The 22,994-nt window shown below is 48.9% G+C and overlaps 1 protein-coding gene across 1 annotated transcript; it reads right to left on the bottom strand.

Annotated features, from left to right (window-relative positions):
• Nucleotides 1-3,659: 3,659 nt before the first annotated feature.
• COLGALT1 (collagen beta(1-O)galactosyltransferase 1) lies at nucleotides 3,660-21,106 on the bottom strand. The gene is made up of 12 exons (XM_033925066.1): nucleotides 20,797-21,106; nucleotides 16,527-16,637; nucleotides 15,610-15,727; nucleotides 14,548-14,682; nucleotides 14,280-14,484; nucleotides 13,964-14,083; nucleotides 11,630-11,706; nucleotides 10,856-10,962; nucleotides 10,429-10,561; nucleotides 8,283-8,410; nucleotides 7,872-8,078; nucleotides 3,660-4,488 (listed from the first exon to the last, which is right to left on the bottom strand). The coding sequence occupies exons 1-12, from the start codon at nucleotides 21,012-21,014 to the stop codon at nucleotides 4,221-4,223; spliced, it is 1,827 nt and encodes a 608-aa protein (XP_033780957.1). The 5' UTR covers nucleotides 21,015-21,106; the 3' UTR covers nucleotides 3,660-4,220.
• Between the last annotated feature and the right edge of the window lie 1,888 nt (nucleotides 21,107-22,994).

Below are 22,994 nucleotides of genomic sequence, written 5' to 3'. Positions count from 1 at the left end.
CTTTCCCACCTCCCAGCCCATGAAGCCTTTCCCTCCCTTCCCCAACAGTCTGTGCAGCAACCTCTTTTCCCTTCCTTTCCCACCTCCCAGCCCATGAAGCCTCTTTCCCTCCCTTCTCCAAGTCTGTGCAGCAACCTCTTTTCCCTTCCTTTCCCACCTCCCAGCCCATGAAACCTCTCTTTCTCTCCCTTCCCCAACAGTCTGTGCAGCAACCTTTTTTCCCTTCCTTTCCCACCTCCCAGCCCATGAAGCCTCTTTCCCTCCCTTCCCCAACATTGTGCAGCTACCTCTTTTCCCTTCTTTCCCACCTCCCAGCCCATGAAGCCTCTTTCCCTCCCTTCTCCAACAGTCTGTGCAGCAACCTCTTTTCCCTTCCTTTCCCACCTCCCAGCCCATGAAGCCTCTTTCTCTCCCTTCCCCAACAGTCTGTGCAGCAACCTCTTTTCCCGTCCTTTCCCACCTCCCAGCCCATGAAGCCTTTCCCTCCCTTCCCCAACAGTCTGTGCAGCAACCTCTTTTCCCGTCCTTTCCCACCTCCCAGCCCATGAAGCCTTTCCCTCCCTTCCCCAAGTCTGTGCAGCAACCTCTTTTCCCTTCCTTTCCCACCTCCCAGCCCATGAAGCCTCTCTTTCTCTCCCTCCCTTCCCACCCCGTGCAGCATTTCTTTCTCTTCAGGTTGCCGGTAGCAGTTCCTACATGCCGCCAGCGGCTGACCCAAAATCTTTTCCTCCAACGCAAACACATTAGAGCAGGGGTCTCAAAGTCCCTCCTTAAGGGCCGCAATCCAGTCGGTTTTCAGGATTTCCCCAATGAAAATGCATGCGATCTATGTGTATGCACTGCTTTCAATGCATATTCATTGGGGAAATCCTGACTGGATTGCGGCCCTCAAGGAGGGACTTTGAGATCCCTGCATCAGAGGGAAGGCTTCCAGTTAAGCCTCTGGCAATGTGTAGCAACTGCTGCCAGTGGTCTGTGGTTACTGGGTGGGCTATGCCCCCAAGCCCAAGGCTTGGAGCAGCGTTTCAATCTTCTGTGCTGTAGCAGCCTTGGAACCAACCCTTGGGTTTGAGTGGGGCCCCTTGACCATCCATAAATCATGGTTTAATCCTGCTCCTGCCTCATTCCCCTGGAAAATTGGACCATAATCAGGGGTCTCAAAGTCCCTCCTTGAGGGCCGCAATCCAGTTGGGTTTTCAGGATTTCCCCAATGAATATGCATGAGATCTATTTGCATGCACTGCTTTCAATGCATATTCATTGGGGAAATCCTGAAAGCCCGACTGGATTGCGGCCCTCAAGGAGGGACTTTGAGATCCCTGTCCTAGTGTTATATTGGGGTGCAGGTTCAGGCTCAATGCTGGTGGACTGCACTTAAGAAATGCAGGCTGTAAGAACCCATCACGTACTAATACATAGGGTATTTTATTTTCAATGTTAAAAAAATTGTGTCTTTGAGCATCTGCTTACTCCATTCCCATACCTACAACGTGGCACTGGAGTCTGGGATGCTGGTGCTTCATGGTGATCCTGAAGATTCAGCTTGGGGGGCTACACTCAAAGACCAGATCGGCTGGCTACAGTTGTACCAAATTTCTCCTCCATCACGTTCGTACCTTTCCTGTGGCAGCTCATGGTGAGTTACATTACACACTGCCCTGGCCCCAGAGGGCTTACAATCTGAGACTATGGAAGGTTAAGTGCCTTGGCCAAGGTCGCAAGATGTTGGTCTGGGGGATTTGAACCCTGGTCTCTCGGCCTGCTCCTCCGCTGCTGTCACAAGTAGAACGTGGAGGCAGCACGGAGAGGACATGGCTCACTTTGGGAAAATTAGAGATGTCCAGGGGCTCTTCATATAATCATTCTTAATGTTTTACTGTTGGGTCAGACTCTGGCACGGCTTAGTTTAAATTCAGTTTTATTGGAAGAAAGAAAAAAAAAGTATAAAAATATTGTCTGTACAGAACTATACTTTAATGCACCTTCGGAGTAGCTATAGGTTGGCTGAACAGTGGGGGGAGGGTAGTGCTAGAGTCCCCCTCTCTCTTCTTGGATAGGCTGGCTTTATAGCAGAAGGATGGGGGAGCTGGTCCTCATTTAGAAGTGCCGAGGAGTAATAAGGGGGCTTGAGGACCCCTAACCCCAGGGGAGACGATGCAGCATCACAACTGAGTTCCAGCTTCCACAGGAACAGAGAGCCTTAGATGACCCCTGAATGTCAAGAGACAGCTTCAAATCAGAACTACAAATACATTATCACTTTCTATGTGTGTTGGGGGAAAGAGGGGGGGGAAGAGTGCTGCCCGATTCACATCAATTCAGCGACACCGACCCTGGTGTGACCTGCCATACTTCCGAGGCCTTCTAAAACAGCAACGACGGCCTTCCTCTGCCGCATCATTGATGACATCATCGGTGATGCAGCAGAGGGAAGCCCTAACTGGGCATGTCATTCAGAGCATTGCCACTGCTACTTTCGGAGGCATGTCAGGTTTCACGGTGGGAGGATCGGAGGGGTGCTGCTGCTGCTGCTACTCATGGGGATGGAAAGGGAGGAAAGATGCTGCTGCACATGGTGGGGGAGAAAGGAAGAATTGTTGGGGTAGAGGAGAGGAAGGGAGAGATATAGTAAAGAGGTAGAAAGGGGTGAGGGAGAAATCCTTCATATGGTGGAGGGAAGGGAGACGTGCATGGAGAAGAGAGGGAGAAATGTTGGACATAGGGTGGGGAGGGCAGGGAGAGATGGTGCATGGGGAGGGAGAGAGAAATGTTGCATGTGATAATGGAGGGGAGGAAGAGAGAGATGCTGCATGGAGGAAAATAGGTTTGACCCAGGGCACAAGGCAGGGAGACTTGAATCGAAAAATTGATTCAATAGGCTGAATCGAATTGAAAACCTTTTTCCTGAATCGGGCAGCACTAGAATGTGTATGTGGGGGGGTGAGTTATATCTCTTATCTCATCATTGACCACAGAGGTACAGCCCCCTGTCTGTCTCTCCATTTCTCACAGCGTGAAATAAGGATGTTAAATTGGGCAGAATGATCCAGAGCACTAGAGATCCCACCCCTCTACCTGTGAAACCAGCTCAACACTGCAGCCTATGTTAGTGAAAAGCACCACACCTCAGTCCCCTCACTAAGCCACTCTGGGTTGTAGGATGAAGGGGCAGGGGTGGGTCTGGAAAAGGATCTGGGAACAGAGCGAGCACAGCTCCAACCTTTTGGCCGGTGCTGCAGGCCACCACCCGTCTTCCCAGCCACAAAACCAGAAATTTCAACATAAAACTGATGAAAGAATAGCCAGGGAATTATTGCAAAAATGATATATCTATATCTGTCCACATCCCCATTGTCAGTTCAGGCTGGAGCTGCTGGTAGAAGAACAGAAGGAAATTTTTAAAGGTCCGAGTGCGTGGTACGAGGCCGCAGGTAATCACAAACTACGTCTGCGCTAATCGCTTGCACTCTGCTCAGCAAAGTGACAGAATGATAGGTCAGGAGCTCAGATTCAGGCCTCTACAGAGGAAACGCAAAGTCCCGAGCCTTTCCTGCCAGGCAAATCATTTAACGTGAGATGCCTCTTACAGGAAAACCTACTTCACCCAACCCATAAAAACCTGCCACGTTACAAGCATCTGAAACTAAAAAAGGCACATCTCCTTTTAAAAAATTTTTTAGTAATAAAATAACAGGCAAAGTTCCTCATTAAATATCGAGTCTGACAAACCCTCCTTGTAGCACCATGATAATGGGCTGTTTCAAAACTCGCCCGGACCAAGTGGGACTGAACACCTTTGATTCCATTAAAAATACAACCCAAGGACTTGCAGCCATAAGGAGCATCGGACTCGGAACAGGTTAAAAAGTTAAAATAAGAAAGCTACGTCCCTGCCTGTCCTTTCCCACCATCTCTGTGCTGAATTGGGGGCAGGGAAAAGAGGCTACAGAAATAAATTAATCAGGTCCAGACGGAAGGCTACAAAATAAATCTTAAAAACAAACAAAAAATAACAAACCCAAGCCTGAGACACTGAATTAGCGCTTAAAAATTAAAACATTCTACAAGAACTTTTCATTCACTGCTTGAGCCTTCCAGACGGACAGTCTGGGATCCAGCTCCACATTGAAACGTTTCTAGAGAACCTCTCTACGAAGGCACCGATTTGGGGTTCGATCTGCAGCACGCTCAGGCAGACTGCGACTCCCCCCCCCCTCCGGTCATAGTTCATCTCTAGCGGTGCTGTCCAGAGGGGACTGAACCACGTCCGAGTTCTTGGCCTCGTTTCGCAGTGCCTGCTGTTCCCGCATCTTCTGCGATTTGGCCCGGTCCCAGTCCGTCTTTTGCGTGTCATTGTTCCAGAGGACAGAGGTCTCGGTGTCGCTGACATAACCGTCGTCCCCGGTGTAGTGGGTGGGGAAGACCAGCAACGGTTCTGCCGAGAAAGCCTTCAGCGTCCGGCTCTCGAAGTGCTCCATGTACTTATCCCTAAAGAGAAAAAAAAAATTTCAGTGCAAGGTTCAGGGATTCTTCTGAGGCAAACTGTCGTCAAACACCCAAAGGGGAAACAAAGCTGAAAGTCCAGCAGCTACGGTGGCTACTTTATAAGCCAAAAGTAAAACTATAATGGATATGAGAATATCTATTTTATATTACTACTAGTCTTTAAGCCCGTTACATTAACGGGTGCTAAAATAGATGTGTCTGTCTGTCTCTCTCTCTCTCTCCTTGGCCGCTTTCTGTCTGTTTGTCTTTCTTTCTTTCTCTCTCTCTCTCTCCCTCTCTCTCCTTGGCCGCTTTCTGTCTTGTTTGTCTTTCTTTCTGTCTCTCTCTCTCCTTGGCCGCTTTCTGTCTTGTTTGTCTTTCTTTCTGTCTCTCTCTCTCCTTGGCCGCTTTCTGTCCGTTTGTCTTTCTTTCTTTCTCTCTCCTTGGCCGCTTTCTGTCTTGTTTGTCTTTCTTTCTGCCTCTCTCACTCCTTGGCCGCTTTCTGTCTGTCTTTCTTTCTCTCTCTCTCCTTGGCCGCTTTCTGTCTTGTTTGTCTTTCTTTCTGCCTCTCTCACTCCTTGGCCGCTTTCTGTCTGTTTGTCTTCCTTTCTTTCTCTCTCTCTCTCTCTCTCCTTGGCAGCTTTCTGTCTGTCTTTCTTTCTCTCTCTCTCTCCTTGGCCGCTTTCTGTCTGTCTTTCTTTCTCTCTCTCTCTCCTTGGCCACTTTCTGTCTATTTGTCTTTCTTTCTGTCTCACTCTCTCTCTCTCTCCTTGGCCGCTTTCTGTCTTGTTTGTCTTTCTGTCTCTCTCTCCTTGGCCGTTTTCTGTTTGTCTTTCTTTCTTTCTTTCTCTCTCTCTTCTTGGCCGCTTTCTGTTTGTCTTTCTTTCTCTCTCTCTCTCCTTGGCCGCTTTCTGTCTGTTTGTCTTTTTTCCTTTCTCTCTCTCCTTGCCCACTTTCTGTCTGTTTGTCTTTCTTTCTTTCTGTCTCTCTCTCTCTCCTTGGCCACTTTCTGTCTGTCTTTCTTTCTGTCTCTCTCTCTCTCCTTGACCGCTTTCTGTCTTGTTTGTCTTTCTTTCTTTCTGTCTCTCTCTCTCTCTCTCCTTGGCCGCTTTCTGTTTGTCTTTCTTTCTCTCTCTCTCTCTCCTTGGCTGCTTTCTGTCTGTCTTTCTTTCTTTCTCTCTCTCCCCTTGGCCGCTTTCTGTCTGTCTTTCTTTCTCTCTCTCTCCTTGGCCGCTTTCTGTCTGTCTGTCTTTCTTTCTCTCTCTCTCCTTGGCCGCTTTCTGTCTGTCTTTCTGTTTCTCTCTTTCCTCAGCTGTCCACCACCACCCCTTGCCTGCTCCCCCTGTCCAGCAGTAGCCCTTCTCCCTTCCTTTTACCTCCCCCCGTATCCAGCAGCACCCCTTCCAGCAGGGAATTTTTACCAGCATGGAACACCTCCCAGCACCCACATGACACCCTCCAGCCGTTCCTCTGCCACCAACTCTCAAATGACTGCACAAACTGACAGCCGTTGCAAGCCGGTGCGCGTGCCGCAAATAGAATATGGCCACGGAAGGACACAGCACACTGTCAGGGATCACGGTCTCCTAAGTGCGCATGCGCGCTTAGGGTTTTATTATAGAGGATGAATATTTACTTTATAGCGTAGCTAAACCGGAAAAAGACCTCAAACGCCCACGTCAATGAGAAAAATACCTTTAATGGGGAGCAAGATAAAATGATTTATTGAGTTTTAAGGCATTTGATTGACAAAATCCAAAAAATGACTAAAATATTTAGAGAAGAAAAAGTATTTACACATCTGACTGCATTTGTTAATTATCTCCACATGCACAAAATATCGTTAGAAAGAATATAAAAATGAAAAAAACAACTGGGTTTTTTGGATCAGTGACGACGTTCCAGCCCCATTTCTCATTGGTTACTTTAAACACTTGGGCATTTGAGGTCTTAATATAAAACCAATATTCTCATATCCATTATAGTTTTAACTTTTAGGTTAATTTGGGTGTTTGAGAAGTTTTCACTAGTTATTTTGAAATACTTTACAAGCCGACCTTTAAAACAACCCCCTCCCCCCCCCCCCAATTTCAACAGCACACATGCTCCTCAGTTCCTGTCTCTCCTCTCCCCCATTAACAGAGAATACTCCAAATAGGTAACAAAAAAATACCCTCCTTCTCTATCCTTCCCTCTTCCTCTCATATTTAAGATAGTAAATGACGGCAGATAAAAGACCTGAACGCCTTCCGATAGTACAAAATACTGCTATTAAGATCATTTACGGCGCAAAGAAGTACGACCACGTCTCTCCTCTTCTAATCGATGCTCATTGGTTGCCCGTCGAACATAGAATTAGTTATAAAATTCTATCGTTAACCTTCACTACTCGTTTAAACAACCAACCAGAGTTTATTGACAGACTAATTGTTCCTTATCATCCCGTTAAATCTCTTCGTTCTACGTCACAAAACCTCTTAGTCGGACCGTCCTTGAAACTGATCAACACGCTGAGATCTAATAACTTTCTTTATGGAACTCATTGGCCAATCATTTACGAGTGGAATCCTCGATAAAGCGATTTAAAGCAAAACTCAAAACGTTCTTATTTGAGGATGCTTTCGGATAAAACTGTCCTTTTTAGGGCCAAGCCAACAACAGTCCCTCTCCCAACCTTAATCCTAAAGTGTGCTTTATTTTAAATATTGTAATTCAACCCTACTTTCCTAACTGTGTGTAGTTTGTTAATATATCTCATGTCAAAAGTCTATTAACCTAATATCGTACTGTATTATATTTTAATATATATGTATTATATTTTATTATATTTGTATTGTACTGTATTATATTTTAATATATATGTATTATATTTTATTATATTTGTATTGTACTGTATTATATTTTTATATATATGTTGTTTCTTTTTAAGATATCTTTTTATTAATGCTGTACACCGCTTTGAAACTTGAGTTAGCACTATAAAAAAATATTTTAATAATGAACTTGAAACTCTTCTTTGATATTTCTGGCCCAGACTAAAGTCTGCCTGGTATTGCCCCTCTAAGCTCGCTTTGTAGCATGGAAAGGGTTAAATCTTCAAACAGGCTGCTCGGGGGGGGAGGGGGGGATAAAACCGTGCCAGCCCCCGGTAGTTCTAATTCCTCCCCTCCCCCTTTTCAGTGCCCTGGAGACGGCAGCGAACAGGAAAGCATTTGTGCTGTGGATCTCAGAGGACCCTCCCGCCCAAACAGCTATTAGCAGCCAAGTCTTTAGGCAAGAGGCAGCGACGGGATGTGTCGGAGCTCTTTTCAGATGTCCCACCCTCCAGAGCACTGCATCTGTGCCCCATCCCCGCTCTCTTCCTCCCCCCTCCCATGTCTCCTTACACTGGGTGCTTGTTATACATGACTGGAAGATATTCGTCAACAGGTAGCATTTTGCTGAGCGGCTCGGCGGCCAGCAGCTTGCGGGCTCCCTGCAGCGAGATCAAGTAGCCCAGCGTCCAGTAGGAGTAATCCGCTTCCACCAGGTTTCGGATGCGGGGCACCGCCTTCTCCGGGTAATCCACTTGCATGCGCTTCCGGCCGATGTAACTGTGGGGGGAAGAAGACGCAGAGAGCGGTAAGATCACGGCAGGGGCATACGGGGGGTTATGGGAGCCATCGCTCTACAAGAGGGAAGGCCCTCGTTCCTCCAGGGAAGAGACCGTCCAAGTTAAAGAAGTAAAAACGGCAGGCCCGTAAGCAGGTAGCAAAGGCCGTATCAAGCTGAGCCTCCCCTTCCTTGACGACACTTACATCAAGTCCCAGTCCAGCTTTTCCTCCTTCACCTCATGCACTAAATTCAGCAGCCGACGCTTAAAGAAGACCTCGAACCGCAGGTCATCCTCGAAGACAAGGGACCATTCCAGCTCCCGCTCCACAATCTGCTCGGAGAGAAGACAAGACAGCATCCGTTATGAACAGCATGGAGACCTAACGAGACTGGAAGACTGGGCAAAAAAGTGGCAAATGAGTTTTAACGTAGAGAAATGCAAGGTCATGCATGTAGGGAAAAAGAACCCCATGTTCAGCTACAAAATGGGGGGAACACTGCTAGGGGTGAGTAACCTGGAAAGGGACCTGGGGGTGATGGTCGACACATCAATGAAACCATCGGCGCAGTGTGCGACAGCCTCAAAGAAAGCAAACAGAATGCTGGGCATCATCAAAAAGGGTATCACAATCCGGACGAAGGAAGTCATCATGCCGCTGTATCGCGCAATGGTGCGCCCGCACCTGGAGTACTGTGTTCAATACTGGTCGCCGTACCTCAAGAAGGACATGGCGGTACTCGAGGGAGTGCAGAGGAGGGCGACTAAACTGATAAAAGGTATGGAAAATTTTCCATACGCTGACAGGTTAAAAATGCTGGGGCTGTTCTCCCTGGAGAAGAGGAGACTTAGAGGGGACATGATAGAAACCTTCAAAATCCTAAAGGGCATAGAGAAAGTGAATAAGGACAGATTCTTCAAACTGTGGGGAGCCACAAGCACTAGGGGACACTCGGAGAAATTGAAAGGGGACAGGTTTAGAACTAATGCTAGGAAGTTCTTTTTTACCCATAGGGTGGTGGACACATGGAACACGCTCCCGGAGGTTGTGATAGGCCAGAACTCTGTACAGGGGTTCAAGGAAGGTTTGGATAGGTTCCTGGAGGATAAGGGGATAGAGGGGTACAGATAGAGCTTGAGGTAGGTTATAGAAGTAGGCAGAAACCACTCCACAGGTCGCAGACCTGATGGGCCGCCGCGGGAGCGGACCGCTGGGCGAGATGGACCTTGGTCTGACCCAGTGGAGGCAGCTTCTTATGTTCTTATGAGACTACAGCAGAACCCAAAACTGAGGTGCTTTCTTGGTGCTGCTCCCGGGGAATAAGTGGTGGCTTTCTCAAGTTTGTTTTCCTCTAGGAACTTATCCAAACTTATTATTCTATTGTCCCTTTATTATGGCCTTCTGGAAATCAATTTGGTCCCGAATTAATTGTTTGTTAGAAAATCATGTAGCATTAACTGATGATACAATTCTCTTTGGTGTGTCGATGAGAACAAGGAGCCAGATTTCATCAAGTAATAATAAACTTTTACTGATAATGACAGGAGTCGCCATTCAACATATAACAAGTAATTGGAAAAATTATAGTAGATTAAATTATACCTTTTGGTGGAATTCTTTATGTCACATTTATAAAATGGAAAGCATAATTGCTTTACAAAAAGGTAATTATAATACATTTATAAAGATCTGGGGGCCATTGACAACCTACTGTGATGAATAGATTCCTTTTTATATTGGAAGTATATTGGTAAAAGGGGGGAAGAGGGGGGTGGGTGGGTTGTCTAAATTATACGGAAGGTATGAACATATAAATAAGAGTATTTATATTTGTATATTTTTGTTTAAATATGAATGGAATGGGTGGGTGGGGAAGGGAATAATCTTATGTATCTGAATATATTAAGAAAATTCAAGTGATGTATTTAATCGTAAATGTTTTATTAATTGTACACTTGATGTAAGTTTTTAAAAATGAATAAAGAATTATAAAAAAAAGAAAAAAAAAAAGAAGTTTGTTTTCCTCTAGGACACAGGTGTCGAAGTCGGTCCTCGAGGGCCGCAATCCAGTCGGGTTTTCAGAATTTCCCCAATGAATATGCATTGAAAGCAGTGCATGCACATAGATCTCATGCATATTCATTGGGGAAATCTTGAAAACCCGACTGGATTGCGGCCCTCGAGGACCGACTTCGACACCCCTGCTCTAGGAACTTGTCCAAACTCCTAACCACTGCCGAGGGGAAGGGGGCAGAATGAACCTGGAACTAAACAGCTTTTTATTCCCAGCAACCACGGGACAAGAGCAAACGGAGGTGGTGTCCACGCTGGGCCACGAGGCTGGACTCACCTCTTTCCATATACTGTGGTGGCTCAGGAAGCAGCCCAGCTCTCCTTTGGTAAGGGGGCGTCCGTGGTACGGGTCTTTGTAGCCTGGTAGCATTTTAATCCCCATGGCATCCACCTGAGTGGCGTTCATGGCTCTGAAAAAACACCAGAATCTCTCAAAACAGCCGTCCCCACCCTGAACTCCTTCCAGTCTGCCCAACGAGAGGATATCCTTCTGCTAGCAGGGATGTTTTCATAAAATTATAAATCCAGACATTCACTGCAGAGAAAGCAGGGAGTTTAGGCCTGGCAAAGACTCAAAGCAAAAGACGTGGGAAGGTGGGGAGGAGTGCGGGGTAAGAGGAGACAGACAGGAGAAATGAGCGAGCAGGAGAAAAATTGAGGGAAGAGAGATCAGAGCTGGACAGGAAGTTGAGCATTTCACTCACTTGCCGTCCACGGCATTCACGATTTTACAAGCGATCTGCTGTTTGTATAGCGCCCTCAGCATCCGATCTCGCCGATCCTTGCGTCGTTTCAAGTTAATCAGGAACACCTGGAGAAGGGAGACGGGGTTCCAGTCTGTTAATCAGGAAGCGCACCCTACTGTCCCATGCTCCCCCAATCAACCCAATCCCAGCTCTGACCCTACCGCAATACTGGGTACAATTCTGAACACCACACTTTCATAAGGATATAAACAGGATGGAGTCGGTCCGGAGGAAGGCTACTCAAATGGTGCATGGTCTTTGTCATAACGCCTACGGGGACAGACTTAAGGATCTCAATCTGTATACTTTGGAGGAAAGGGGGGAGAGGGGAGATATGATAGAGACGTGTAAATACCTACGTGGCGTAAATACGCACAAGGCGAGTCTCTTTCAACTGAAGCTCCAAAATGAGGGGGTGAAAGAGGACAGGCTAAGGAGTAAACATTTCATGGAAAGGGTGGTGAATGTTTGGAATGGCCTCCCGGTGGAGGTGGTGGAAATGAAAAAGTATATCTGAATTAAAGAAAGCTTGGGACAACAACAACAAAGGATTCTGAGAGAAAGAAAGGGATTGTAGAGATTGGTTGGTGTGGACGGACAGACTGGATAAGCCGTGGGGTCTTTATTGTCCGTCACGTTCTGTGTCTACGTTACTAACTCTTCTCATCCCAAAGCTGTTAGCGGCTGAAGCAGGGCCGGCGATGCATCCTCTGCTTTGGATTTCAGTCTCACCTCGTCCAGCCCCATCTTGTCAGGAACCTTGGGTGGGATGTAAATATACTGGGACGGCGGCACTGGAGGGTTTCGAACTACGAGAGAACAGGAGAAACAAGCCCAAAACCTATAAATGATGAATTCAGCCTGAAGAGACAGTAATCAAAGTGAGGGAGGTGAAGAGAGAGTTGGGGGAGGGATACGAATGGTTTTAACTAATAGCTGACCCATCAAAAAAAACAAACAAAACTGGGAGCATGGGTACAGATAGTTCAAGTGCCTTTGGAGCCTCAACACAGACCTTGCCGATCTCTGTCAAGCATGGCTACGACGCAGAGCACTTTTGTGGAGCCCGAGGGCAGCACAAAAAGATACTCCGAGGCTCCGTTTCAAAGCACACGGTTTCTATGGCACTTCGGGGGGTATCCGGGTTCTTTTGAAAATGGGCCCCACTGTGAAGCTCTGCCTGGAGGAGGTGTGAAATGCAGCAGGGTGTGCGCTCGCTCGGGTGTACAGCGAGACATCTGAAGGCTCCTGCAAGTTTCAAGTTTATTTTTGACTTGTTATACTGCCTAATCCAGTGTTCTTCAACCGCCGGTCCACAAAATAATTATTTTATTTCCGCCGGTCCAGAAGTGTCAAAAGGTTGAGGAACACTGGATTAGGCAGTATAAGAAGTCAAAAATAAACTTTTGACACTTCTGGACCGGCGGAAATAAAATAATTATTTTGTGGACCGGCAGTTGAAGAACACTGGGCTAAGTCATGCCCATCTCCACCCAATCTTCACCCCAGACCCCAGACCCATAATAGTACTAATTGTAACACCATTTTTTTCCATTCATTTTTCACATATATACACACACACAGTATCATTGTATTAACATATAATGGTTAACCACAAAATTAAACTACACAAAGCACACTGTATGCTTTTCAACATTCATTCCTACCAGAACACAGATAACCCCATGCAAATACGGGACCAAAAACTAAAAGTACTAATAGTCACAAACAAACCCTAAGATGCAAGACTCTGCAAGCAGAACAACCCCAGAGGAAAAGAAATAAAGGCTTTTCTTCCTGAAAGGACAAATCAATCACTAAATTGAAAAATAAAATAATTCCCCCTATCGTAGTTGTCTCCCTCCCTCCATGCTGTGCCTTGCCTTCTGGCCTGCCTCCCGGTGTTATCTTCGGGCCGGCTCCCCGAGTGCTGCAGTGCACAAAGCTGTGGGCAGCAGCTCCTCGCACGCCTCATCTGAAAGACCTTCCCTCTGACATTGTGACGTCAAAGAGGCGGCTTCCAGATGAGGCGCGGGATGCAAGTAGGAGCCTTTTCCCACGGCTTTGTGCACTGCAACACTTAGGGAGCCGGCCCAAAGACACCGCGTTGATCGCCCCGTGGACCGGTGGCTGAAGAACACCGTCTTGGGCCCGATGGACGTGCCAGCCCTGTGGACCGGCACCAGGGGTACAAACACAAACAATTAAAAATTAGACTGGATACAAAAGGGAAGATGATAAAGGTCACATTATATTTTAAAAAAAGGGAAAAGCAAAGCAAAAGGGAAGTAGAAAATATATAACACCAGGAAATATATAATACTAAGCGTAATGCCTTGACCTACGCTTCAAAGGCATCTTTGAAAAGTTTTAAGACTTGATTTAAATTTTGAGGCACAAAACCAAAAGAGACTGCAGAGGCTTGAATGAAATCAACAAAATGTTATTGCCCAAAGATGGGTTCACATAGGTTAGAAACCTGGACCCGACGCGGTCCGTGTTTCGAAAATCGCTTCTTTCTCCGGCGTCCGAGATCTAGTTGTCTCAAGAGGAACGAACCGAATGGGGCTGCAACAATCTGAAGAAGTTTCGGACCTGAAGTTCGGCAAAAGTATCCAGCAGAGATTTCATCGCCGTGTAATGCTCAGATCTCGGACCCCTGAGGAAGAAGTGTTTTTCGAAACACAGACTGCATCGGGTCCAGGTTTCTAACCTAACTGAACTACTCTTTGGGCAACAATGTTTAATTGACTTCAATCAAGTCTCAATATCTTGTACATCACCTCTGGAGTCTCTTTTGGGGTTTTTTTTTCCTGTTTGCTAAATCAATGCAGACCTGTTGGACTGCTTTTTGTTTTAAATTTTGAGGCACAATTTTCTTGTCCAAGATCAATCGGGAGGGAATTCTACTAAAAAGACCACCAAAAGGCAGAGCCAGGGGCCTGCTCTATACATCACAGTATCGCGATTCTGGACTTTCACCAAGTGAAATCAAATAATTTATGTTAAATTAATAAGTTTAAAAAAAGTGACAAAAATTGCCACCACTCCGGTTCCCTCACTTACCCATAACCTCCAGCTCCACGTGAAGGAAGCTGTCTGTCTCATCACGCAGGCTGCTATGAGATCGCAGCGGAACCGGTAAGAAGCCGTATACCTCCTTGTTGCACAGAAACATCTGGACTTCTGAAACCCAAGCACAAGTGACAGAAGCGGATGTGAGCACATAGCACAGGGACAAGACCGCCCAGTACAACACAAGCAAAACTGCCGAATCAGAGAGCTCACGAATCCCCGCCATGCAAGACGCACGCCTGCGAGCACACGGAACGTACATGAAACAGCCGGGGCTGGGAAAGTCTGTGTCCCCGCCCTCCCTCACCTGCCTGCTTGCAAGAGAACGCAAACACAATGATGTCATCGAAAGCCCAGGTGTAGTCGGGATGCGGGGGATGGAAAGCCAGGTCCTGGGACGCTTCCTTCCGCAGATCGATCAGGAACGTGGAATGTACCATGGGGACGGCGAAGCAGCCGCGCCGGTCCAGCTTACGAATGGGGATGTAGGCCGGAGTGCGTCTGTAGTAACCCTAAAAGACAGACCGTTATGAGTGAATGCCCAGGTCTCGGGAGCCCCTACTCTCTGCTCTTACCTGGGAAGTCATGCCACACCAGAAGTTGGAATAAGCGGCTCTGGACTCCAGCATGGGGGCCACCACCGTCTTATTCTCTGCTATCAGCAGGCTCAGGATGTCCGGGTTGGTGAGGAGATTGTCCGCATCCACAAACTGCAGGAAAAGGAGAGGCAGCAGAACCTCAGTGCCGTCTGCAACGTACTGCGAAACACTGGAAATGCAACACGGGTGGTCTCACCCTTCCGACTCTGTGTCCTATCTCATTATCTACTACTGTTCAACACATTAAAACTCGAGAAAAGTCACAAAATTAAATACAACGGAAGAAAAAAAAACAAAAAACAAAACCCCACCAGAATTTAAATCAATATAAAACCAATAAAATTCCATTCAAACAAAAATATACAATCTAATATAATAAAAAATCAATTCTTGCTCATATTTACTCTCTCCATCCCACTAGTCAAATCGTATGAATATCCAACCCCACTCCCTTCAGTCCTTTTGGCTCCAGGTCTTGCGAGGGGTCTACTCTACTATGGGATGCTTGAGACTCAGGATAAAAGCCCCAACCTCTCCCCTTCCAAAACCGTGTGTAGGACATAACCTCATACTTGCCATCTCTCCCTGCGCTGCAGCCCCGGCATTATATAAGAGTTGCCAAACTGACTAAAGGTCCATCAAGCCCAGTATCCTGTTTCAAACAGTGGCCAACCCAGGTCCCAAGTGCCTAGTTAGATCCCAAGTAGTAAAACACATTCTATGCTGCTTATCCTAGGAACAAGCAGTAGATTTCTCCAGGCCATCTCAATAATGAACGGCCCGTGGACTTCTCCCCCAAGAAATTAGCCAAATCTTTTTTAAACCCCGCTAAGCTGATTTCACCACATTCTCCGGCAACGAATTCCAATATTTTATCTGGTTTGTTTTAAATCTACTACTTAGTAGCTTCATCGCACGCCCCCCCCCCTAGTCTGAGTATTTTGGGAAAGAGAAAGCAAGCGATTCACATCCACCCTTTCCACTCCACTCATTATTTCGGAGACCTCTATCACATCACCCCTTGCCCTCAGTTCTTACCAGGATGTAGTCGGCCCACATCTCCCTGGCAGAGTTCAGCGCCGCCTGTCTCAGCTTCATCACGTGCTCATAACGAGAGTTGGACCAGTGCTTGGGCCCTTCCTCATCTGGGTAAGACCTGCCGAAATTCAATCTGCGTCAGTACGCTGTAGAGGGGGATGGGGTGTGTGGGAAAGGAACGAAAAATTATCTCCCTTAATCCCTTGTCTAATTGGCTAAGGGAACTACTATAGCAATGCACTGCCTTCCCAGGTCTGATTATCAACAGCCACCCACAAAGCTGGTCTCATCAGGCCACTAGAAGGATTAGGCCCAAACTGGTTTCTTCGATTGCACCCGAACACCAGAACGCTTCCTTCACGGCCACGGGGTCTGCTGCCACCAAGAAATGACAAATAAAGTTTCAAATATCTACAGACAGAGGAATGCTTTTTTGTTTCAGGGGGACCAAAAGCTCCACCCAAGACCTCCTCCCCGGCCGCTGTCATTTTAAATCTTCAGGCAGTCGGAAGCGGCGACGAGTGAGCCTCCTGCCTTCGGCCTGCCTCGGAAAACTTCATTCTGCAGCAACTTGCTGTTCCCGCGAAGGCAAACTTCTGGGACAGGCTCACTCGTTGCCGCTGGCCGAAGAGTTAAAATGACAGAGGCCCGGGAGGAGGTGGATGGGGGGAAGTTGGGAGAGCCATAACTCTTCTGACCTCTGACGGCCAATTTTTAAGGGGGGAGGGGGCATGGCCCCTTGTGGCTGCCCCCATTCTGACGCCTATGGAAGGGGAATAAGAGTAAGGGTCTGAAAGGCGTGTTGCACTAGCAAGGTGCGTCCTGCCCCTTCTGACCCCACTGCACAGCCACGGTCACTGGGAGGGTGGAGGGGAATAATTTATAGAGACTTGGGGAGGGAGGGGGAAATCACTCACCTAGCTTCCTCCTGTGGCCTCCATTCCACGTAGTGATACTTGTCCTGTACGTTAACTAACCACTCTCTCAGTATCGCTGTAGTGTTGTCAATATTATGGTCCGTCGCCACCCTGCAGAATGTCAAGGGGAGAGAAAGGCAGATACTCAGTTAATGTGAACACACCCATCCTAGGAAACACCCTGCCCCCTCCTCTCATCTCCCCTACCGCTACATCCCAATTCCTCATTTTTATGTCTTGAGGCCAGGGTCTGCCCTTTCCACCTTTCATCTCCAGCAGAAGCCATGCACGCAAACACACACACACTGTGGCATAGGAAACATTTGGCCTCAGGAGCTCAGCAATACCCCATGGATACCACTCCTAACACAGGCTGAGGGTGCCACAGAGATTAGGAGGACTGCACTGCTTTGTTCAGCCACTAGGTGTCACTGAAGGACGAGGGCAACACACCTAGTATTGTTCTTATAGTGACATCTAGTGGCCAGTCATGTAACTGATCTATCCCTTACAAAAGTACACACCAGTGCTTGCCCAACTCACAGAGGGTGAGAAATGCCCGAAAACCATTTCCTTGGTCAGGAATAACGAGGACGAGACCGTAAACAAGCACACACTTTAGAAACAAGCCCTCTGCGGCTCAGTATCCGTGGTGGGTTGCGCTGACAGTTTCTTCAAGGCAGCACTTGGCAGAAGCTGTTACCTCTCTATGTCTGAGCAGTCAAGGAAGCCCTCCCCAGGGACTCTGCTCTCATACAAACAGCTGCAGGGGAAGTGAGTCAGAACAGAGGCCATGAGAAACTCTCACCCTGGGAGTACTGAGGAGACAGGTATAATGCCTTGATTAAGAGGGATGTGTACTGGGATAATGAGGTCCTTAGCCAGACTCTGCTCTCCGTGCCATATTAGGTTACCCTGTCGAGTTCACTCTTTGAAAAGATCAGCTACAAAGGGAAGCACCGCCTTCTGTTTCCCAGAGCACAGGCACTGAGCTACCGGGAGAAAACAGGGGTTTTACTAGCCGAGGTTTAAAGAAAAGACACATCAGACGTCACAGTATGCAGTGCAGCAACCCATCTGCAGAATCAGAGAGCTCCTGGATCCCACCGGGGAGCGAGGGATTGCACAAATCTGGTCCTCACAAGCGGGGCAAAGTGTGCCAGGGGGCTGGAGACAGATGCCGTTCCACTTTGGAAAAGGAGGAGTCATCTTAGTTTGGTGATGGGAAAATTAACGTCAGCCCCATTAAAAGAAAAGATAGTGAATTGTCTTGAATCCAAAGCAGGATGATTTTATTCTACTGAAAAAGCAAAAAACCTGAATGAGCAGGATCTTATACACTTAACTCCCCCCTCCCCCCCCCCCGCTTTTACAAAACTGTAGCGCAGTTTTAGAATTCCTAAGAGCGTCGGAGCTCTTACTGCTGCAGTAGTTTCAAGTTTATTAAATTTTAATATACCGACCATCAAGCAAATATCTGGACGGTTTACATTGGATTTTAAAAATTTGACAGTTAAAGGTAGAAGCAATTGAAAACAAAAAGTATTAAGTTATTTAAATATTATAAAGTGAACATTAAAAACAATAACAAGACAGACTTGACAGTGAGGAGAGAGGGAGTGGATGGGTGAAGTTGCTATAAACTGTGCTACAGTTTTGTAAAAAGGGGGTAATAAGAACATAAGATTTGCCGCTGCCGGGTCAGACCCGTGGTCCATCGTGCCCAGCAGTCCGCTCACATGGCAGACCTTTGGTCAAAGACCAGCACCCTGAGACTAGCCCGAACCTGCGTACGTTCTGGTTCAGCAGGAACTTGTCTACCTTTGTCTTGATTCCCTGGAGGGTGTTTTCCCCTATAACAGACTCCGGAGGAGCGTTCCAGTTTTCCACCACTCTCTGGGTGAAGAAGAACTTCCTTACGTTTGTACTGAATCTATCCCCTTTCAAATTTAGAGTGTCTTCTCGTTCTCCCTACCTTGGAGAGGGTGAACAACCTGTCTTTGTCTACTAAGTCTATTCCCTTCAGTATTTTGAATGTTTCAATCATGTCTCCTCTTTTCAAGGGAGAAGAGGCCCAGTTTCTCCAATCTCTCACTGTACGGCAACTCCTCCAGTCCCTTAACCATTTCTGTCGCTCTTCTCTGGACCCTTTCGAGTAGTACTATGCCCTTTTTCATGTAGACAACTAGTGTTGGGCGCAGTATTCCAGGTGGGGGCGCACCATGGCCCGGTACAGCGGCATTACAACCCTCTCAGATCTGTAAACCTTTAGAAACCATCTCACATTAGATGTGGATAAATAAACTGTTTGGAGGTAAGATCTGGGATGCTTGACTGGGTTAGAAACTGGGACATAAGCAATGTAAACCACTAAGGAGAGAGGATTCATCAGCGGAGCACCTCAAGGATAAGATCAATTCTAATATTTCAATTACTACTGTTAAAGAGGGGTGAGGAGTAAAAAGATTTATCTGCAAAGGGGAAAAAGCAAATAAAGAATGATTGAAGAAAAAAAAAAAAAAAAGAGCCCAAGATGTGGTAACTAAGATTTAGTGCACAGAATACAATGTCATTTATCTGGGATGCAGAAAACTCAGGGTGACGGAGATGATGGGAGATGAAAGGCTGACGTGCACCGACCCAAGAGACCTTGGGGGTGACAGCCGAGCAGTAGTACAATGAGACAGCGGCTAGACGCAGAGGGACGCTGGGTTGCATAGATCTTTGGGTGGGATTAGCCAATGAGCATGCAGTATGGCTGTAGGGACCCTGTAACTACAGAGAACATCTGTTACAGGTAAGCAACTTGTTTGATGAACATTTGTCATGGAAATAGAGTACATTTTTAAAAATTGTAAATACATTTTTCCAGTTAAAATCAAGTCTAGAAGATGAGGCCCAGAACGGGTGAGTTAGGAGAAACATTTCATCGTGGATAGCAAGAATGGAAAAACAGTTAGAAAACTTGGCTAGCTGACAAAAGTTCTTTTTAGGAGACGGAATGAATACATTTCTTGTAATCTTGGGAAGGCTTCCATTTCTTTAAAAGATTTTTGGGTTTTCCTTTCCTGTTTGTCTATATATATACTTTTCTTTTTCCAGTTTTGTCATTTTTTTGTCTTTACATTTCAGCGTCAATCGTTTTTGGTTTTCACGCTCCCTTTTTTCCTGCCTTCTCCCTGCTGCTGGTCACAGTGGCTTTTCATCCAGCCCGGTCATGGGTCAGCAGGGAGCATTAAGTAATCTGTCACCCCAGGACAATGGAACGGTGTTCCAGGAAAGGATCAGAAACAGTAAATGACTTCTAGAAGGCCTGGACATTAGCCAGGCTGTGATGAAGCCCAAGGAGAGCTGGGGAGCGGCTGTAGCACCTGCTGCAGGAATGAGCTGCTCTCAGATTGAAAGTTTCTAGGACAGGAGTTACAGGGACCACCTTTGAAAGTCCGACACTACCAAACTGTGTCAACACTTTTAGGACACAGTGAGGTGGAAAGAGGGGTGGCACGTGGAAAGGGGGTAGTTGGAAGTTGCCTCCCTCCTATTAAAATAAATAATGCGGATGCAAAAATATACATTTCCCGCTTCTTGTAAGCTCTGCTAGAAAGTGAGATGGGCAGAGATGGTGAAGAAACCTGGCACTTCATCTCAGGGGCTGCAAGAGCAGAGGGACCAAGAAGCAAATGCATGATTCAGGAGACACGTCCTGTGACAGAACAGCAGATGCAGATCCCCCCTCAATCCCATTCTAACCCTCACAGCCACATGACCATGCAGAAAGCAAAATCTACCCCTGTCCCAAAACAGAATCCCTCCAAAGTTAGATAGAAATGGCACCACACTTCATATAATCCCCCCTTATCTGCCATTCAGATCCCAGACCCCCTGCTCCCCCACATCCTGATCGCAGATCCTTGCTCCCTCCTATACCCCCCCAATTCAGATCCCCCACTCCCCCTCATCCAGATTGCTGCCCTGCTCTCCCCCACATCACGATCACAGACCCCTGCTCCCTCCTAGACCCCCCCTTCAGACCCCAGACCCCTCTGCTCCCCCCACCATCCAGATCCCAGACACCCCCTCCCACTCCCCCTCATCCAGGTCGCAACCCCTGCTCCCTCCTATAGCCCCCCCAATTCAGATCCCAGACACCCCCTCCCGCTCCCCCTCATCCAGATCGCAACCCTGCTCCCTCCTACAGCCCCCCCCCCCATTCAAATCCCGGACCCCCTGCTCCCCCCCTCTTCAGATTCCCCTCCTCCTTCGCTCTCACCAGAGGCCGAGCCGGTGCGGGGGGTAGCGCAGCCTCTCGATGCAGCCCAGCACGGTGGGCAAGGAGTGAGCGGCGTTGCGCGCCAGCAGGGCCAGCAGGACGGGCGGCGCCTGCAGGGCAGACTCGGGGCTCCAGCGCTCCTCCGGGAAGTAGCCGGCCGCGGCGCCCGCCAGCAGCAGGAGGACAAGGAGAAGCGGCGGCGGCCGAGCCCGGGCCATGGCGGCGGCCAGAAGGGGATGAGCGACGCTCAGCGCCGCCCCGCACGCACCAGAGTGACACGTGGGCGGCTACTTCCGCCCCGCCCGGCTGCCCAATCCCCAGAGAGCCACGTCATCCGCGCCCGACGCTGCGCCACCAAAGACCGCCCCTCGCGCGCCGACGCTGCGTCAACGTGCTCTGAAGCGCAGGGCTGCTTGGCGGAAGAGCCTGACCGGGATTGCCATACTAGAGCGCATATGGGGGGGATCGTGGCAACCCCCCATGCAACTCCTTGGGAGGGATCGTGGCAAACCCCCCCCCCCCCATGCAACTCCTTGGGAGGGATCGTGGCAAACCCCCCCCATGCAACTCCTTGGGAGGGATCGTGGCAACCCCCCCCCCCATGCAACTCCTTGGGAGGGATCGTGGCAAACCCCCCCCCCCATGCAACTCCTTGGGAGGGATCGTGGCAAACCCCCCCCCCATGCAACTCCTTGGGAGGGATCGTGGCAAAACCCCCCCCCCCATGCAACTCCTTGGGAGGGATCGTGGCAAACCCCCCCCCATGCAACTCCTTGGGAGGGATCGTGGCAAACCCCCCCCCATGCAACTCCTTGGGAGGGATCGTGGCAACCCCCCCCCCCCATGCAACTCCTTGGGAGGGATCGTGACAAAGCCCCCCCTGCAACTCCTCTGGAGGGATCGTGGCAACCCCCCCCCCCCATGCAACTCCTTGGGAGGGATCGTGACAAACCCCCCCCCCATGCAACTCCTTGGGAGGGATCGTGGCTCTCCCTGCAACTCCTCGGGGGGTGAGCGTGGCAAAAAACCCCATGCAGCTCCTCTGGAGGGATCATGGCAAACCCCCCCCCCCCCATGCAACTCCTTGGGAGGGATCGTGACAACCCCCCCCCCCCCCATGCAACTCCTTGGGAGGGATCGTGGCTCTCCCTGCAACTCCTCGGGGGGTGAGCGTGGCAAAAAAACCCCATGCAGCTCCTCAGGGGGGATTGTGACAAAGCCACCCCCATGCAACTCCTTGGGAGGGATCATGGCAACCCCCCCCCCCCCCATGCAACTCCTTAGGAGGGATCGTGACAAAGCCCCCCCTGCAACTCCTCAGTGGGGGATCGTGGCAAAAAAAACCATGCAACTCCTCTGGAGGGATCGTGGCAAACCCCCCCCCCCATGTAACTCCTTGGGAGGGATCGTGGCAAACCCCCCCCATGTAACTCCTTGGGAGGGATCGTGACAAAGCCCCCCCTGCAACTCCTCAGTGGGGGATCGTGGCAAAAAAACCCATGCAACTCCTCTGGAGGGATCGTGGCAAACCCCCCCCCCCATGTAACTCCTTGGGAGGGATCGTGGCAAACCCCCCCCATGTAACTCCTTGGGAGGGATCGTGACAAAGCCCCCCCTGCAACTCCTCAGTGGGGGATCGTGGCAAAAAAACCCATGCAACTCCTCTGGAGGGATCGTGGCAAACCCCCCCCCCCCATGCAACTCCTTGGGAGGGATCGTGGCTCTCCCTGCAACTCCTCGGGGGGGGGGGGGTGAGCGTGGCAAAAAAAAACCATGCAACTCCTCGGGGGAATCGTTACAAACCCCCCCCCCCATGCAACTCCTTGGGAGGGATCGTGACAAAGCTCCCCCTGCAACTCCTCTGGAGGGATCGTGGCAAACCCCCCCCCCATGCAACTCCTTGGGAGGGATCGTGGCAAACCCCCCCCATGCAACTCCTTGGGAGGGATCGTGGCAAAGCCCCCCCTGCAACTCCTCTGGAGGGATCGTGGCAAACCCCCCCCATGCAACTCCTTGGGAGGGATCGTGGCAAACCCCCCCCATGCAACTCCTTGGGAGGGATCGTGGCAAAACCCCCCCCCCATGCAACTCCTTGGGAGGGATCGTGACAAAGCCCCCCCTGCAACTCCTCAGTGGGGGATCGTGGCAAAAAAACCCATGCAACTCCTCTGGAGGGATCGTGGCAACCCCCCCCCCCC

This window comes from Geotrypetes seraphini, chromosome 16 (assembly GCF_902459505.1).
Source record: "Geotrypetes seraphini chromosome 16, aGeoSer1.1, whole genome shotgun sequence".
NCBI lineage: Eukaryota > Metazoa > Chordata > Amphibia > Gymnophiona > Dermophiidae > Geotrypetes > Geotrypetes seraphini.
This window is presented reverse-complemented; position numbering and strand designations above follow the sequence as displayed.

Excerpts from the sequence above, each read along its gene's own strand:
- COLGALT1 (XM_033925066.1), bottom strand. The coding sequence starts at position 21,014 with ATGGCCCGGGCTCGGCCGCCGCCGCTTCTCCTTGTCCTCCTGCTGCTG. Across the intron at positions 16,638-20,796 it reads CCGCACCGGCTCGGCCTCTG|GGTGGCGACGGACCATAATA; the intron begins GTGAGAGCGAAG and ends GACATTCTGCAG. Across the intron at positions 14,683-15,609 it reads TGTGGGCCGACTACATCCTG|TTTGTGGATGCGGACAATCT; the intron begins GTAAGAACTGAG and ends CTTTTCCTGCAG.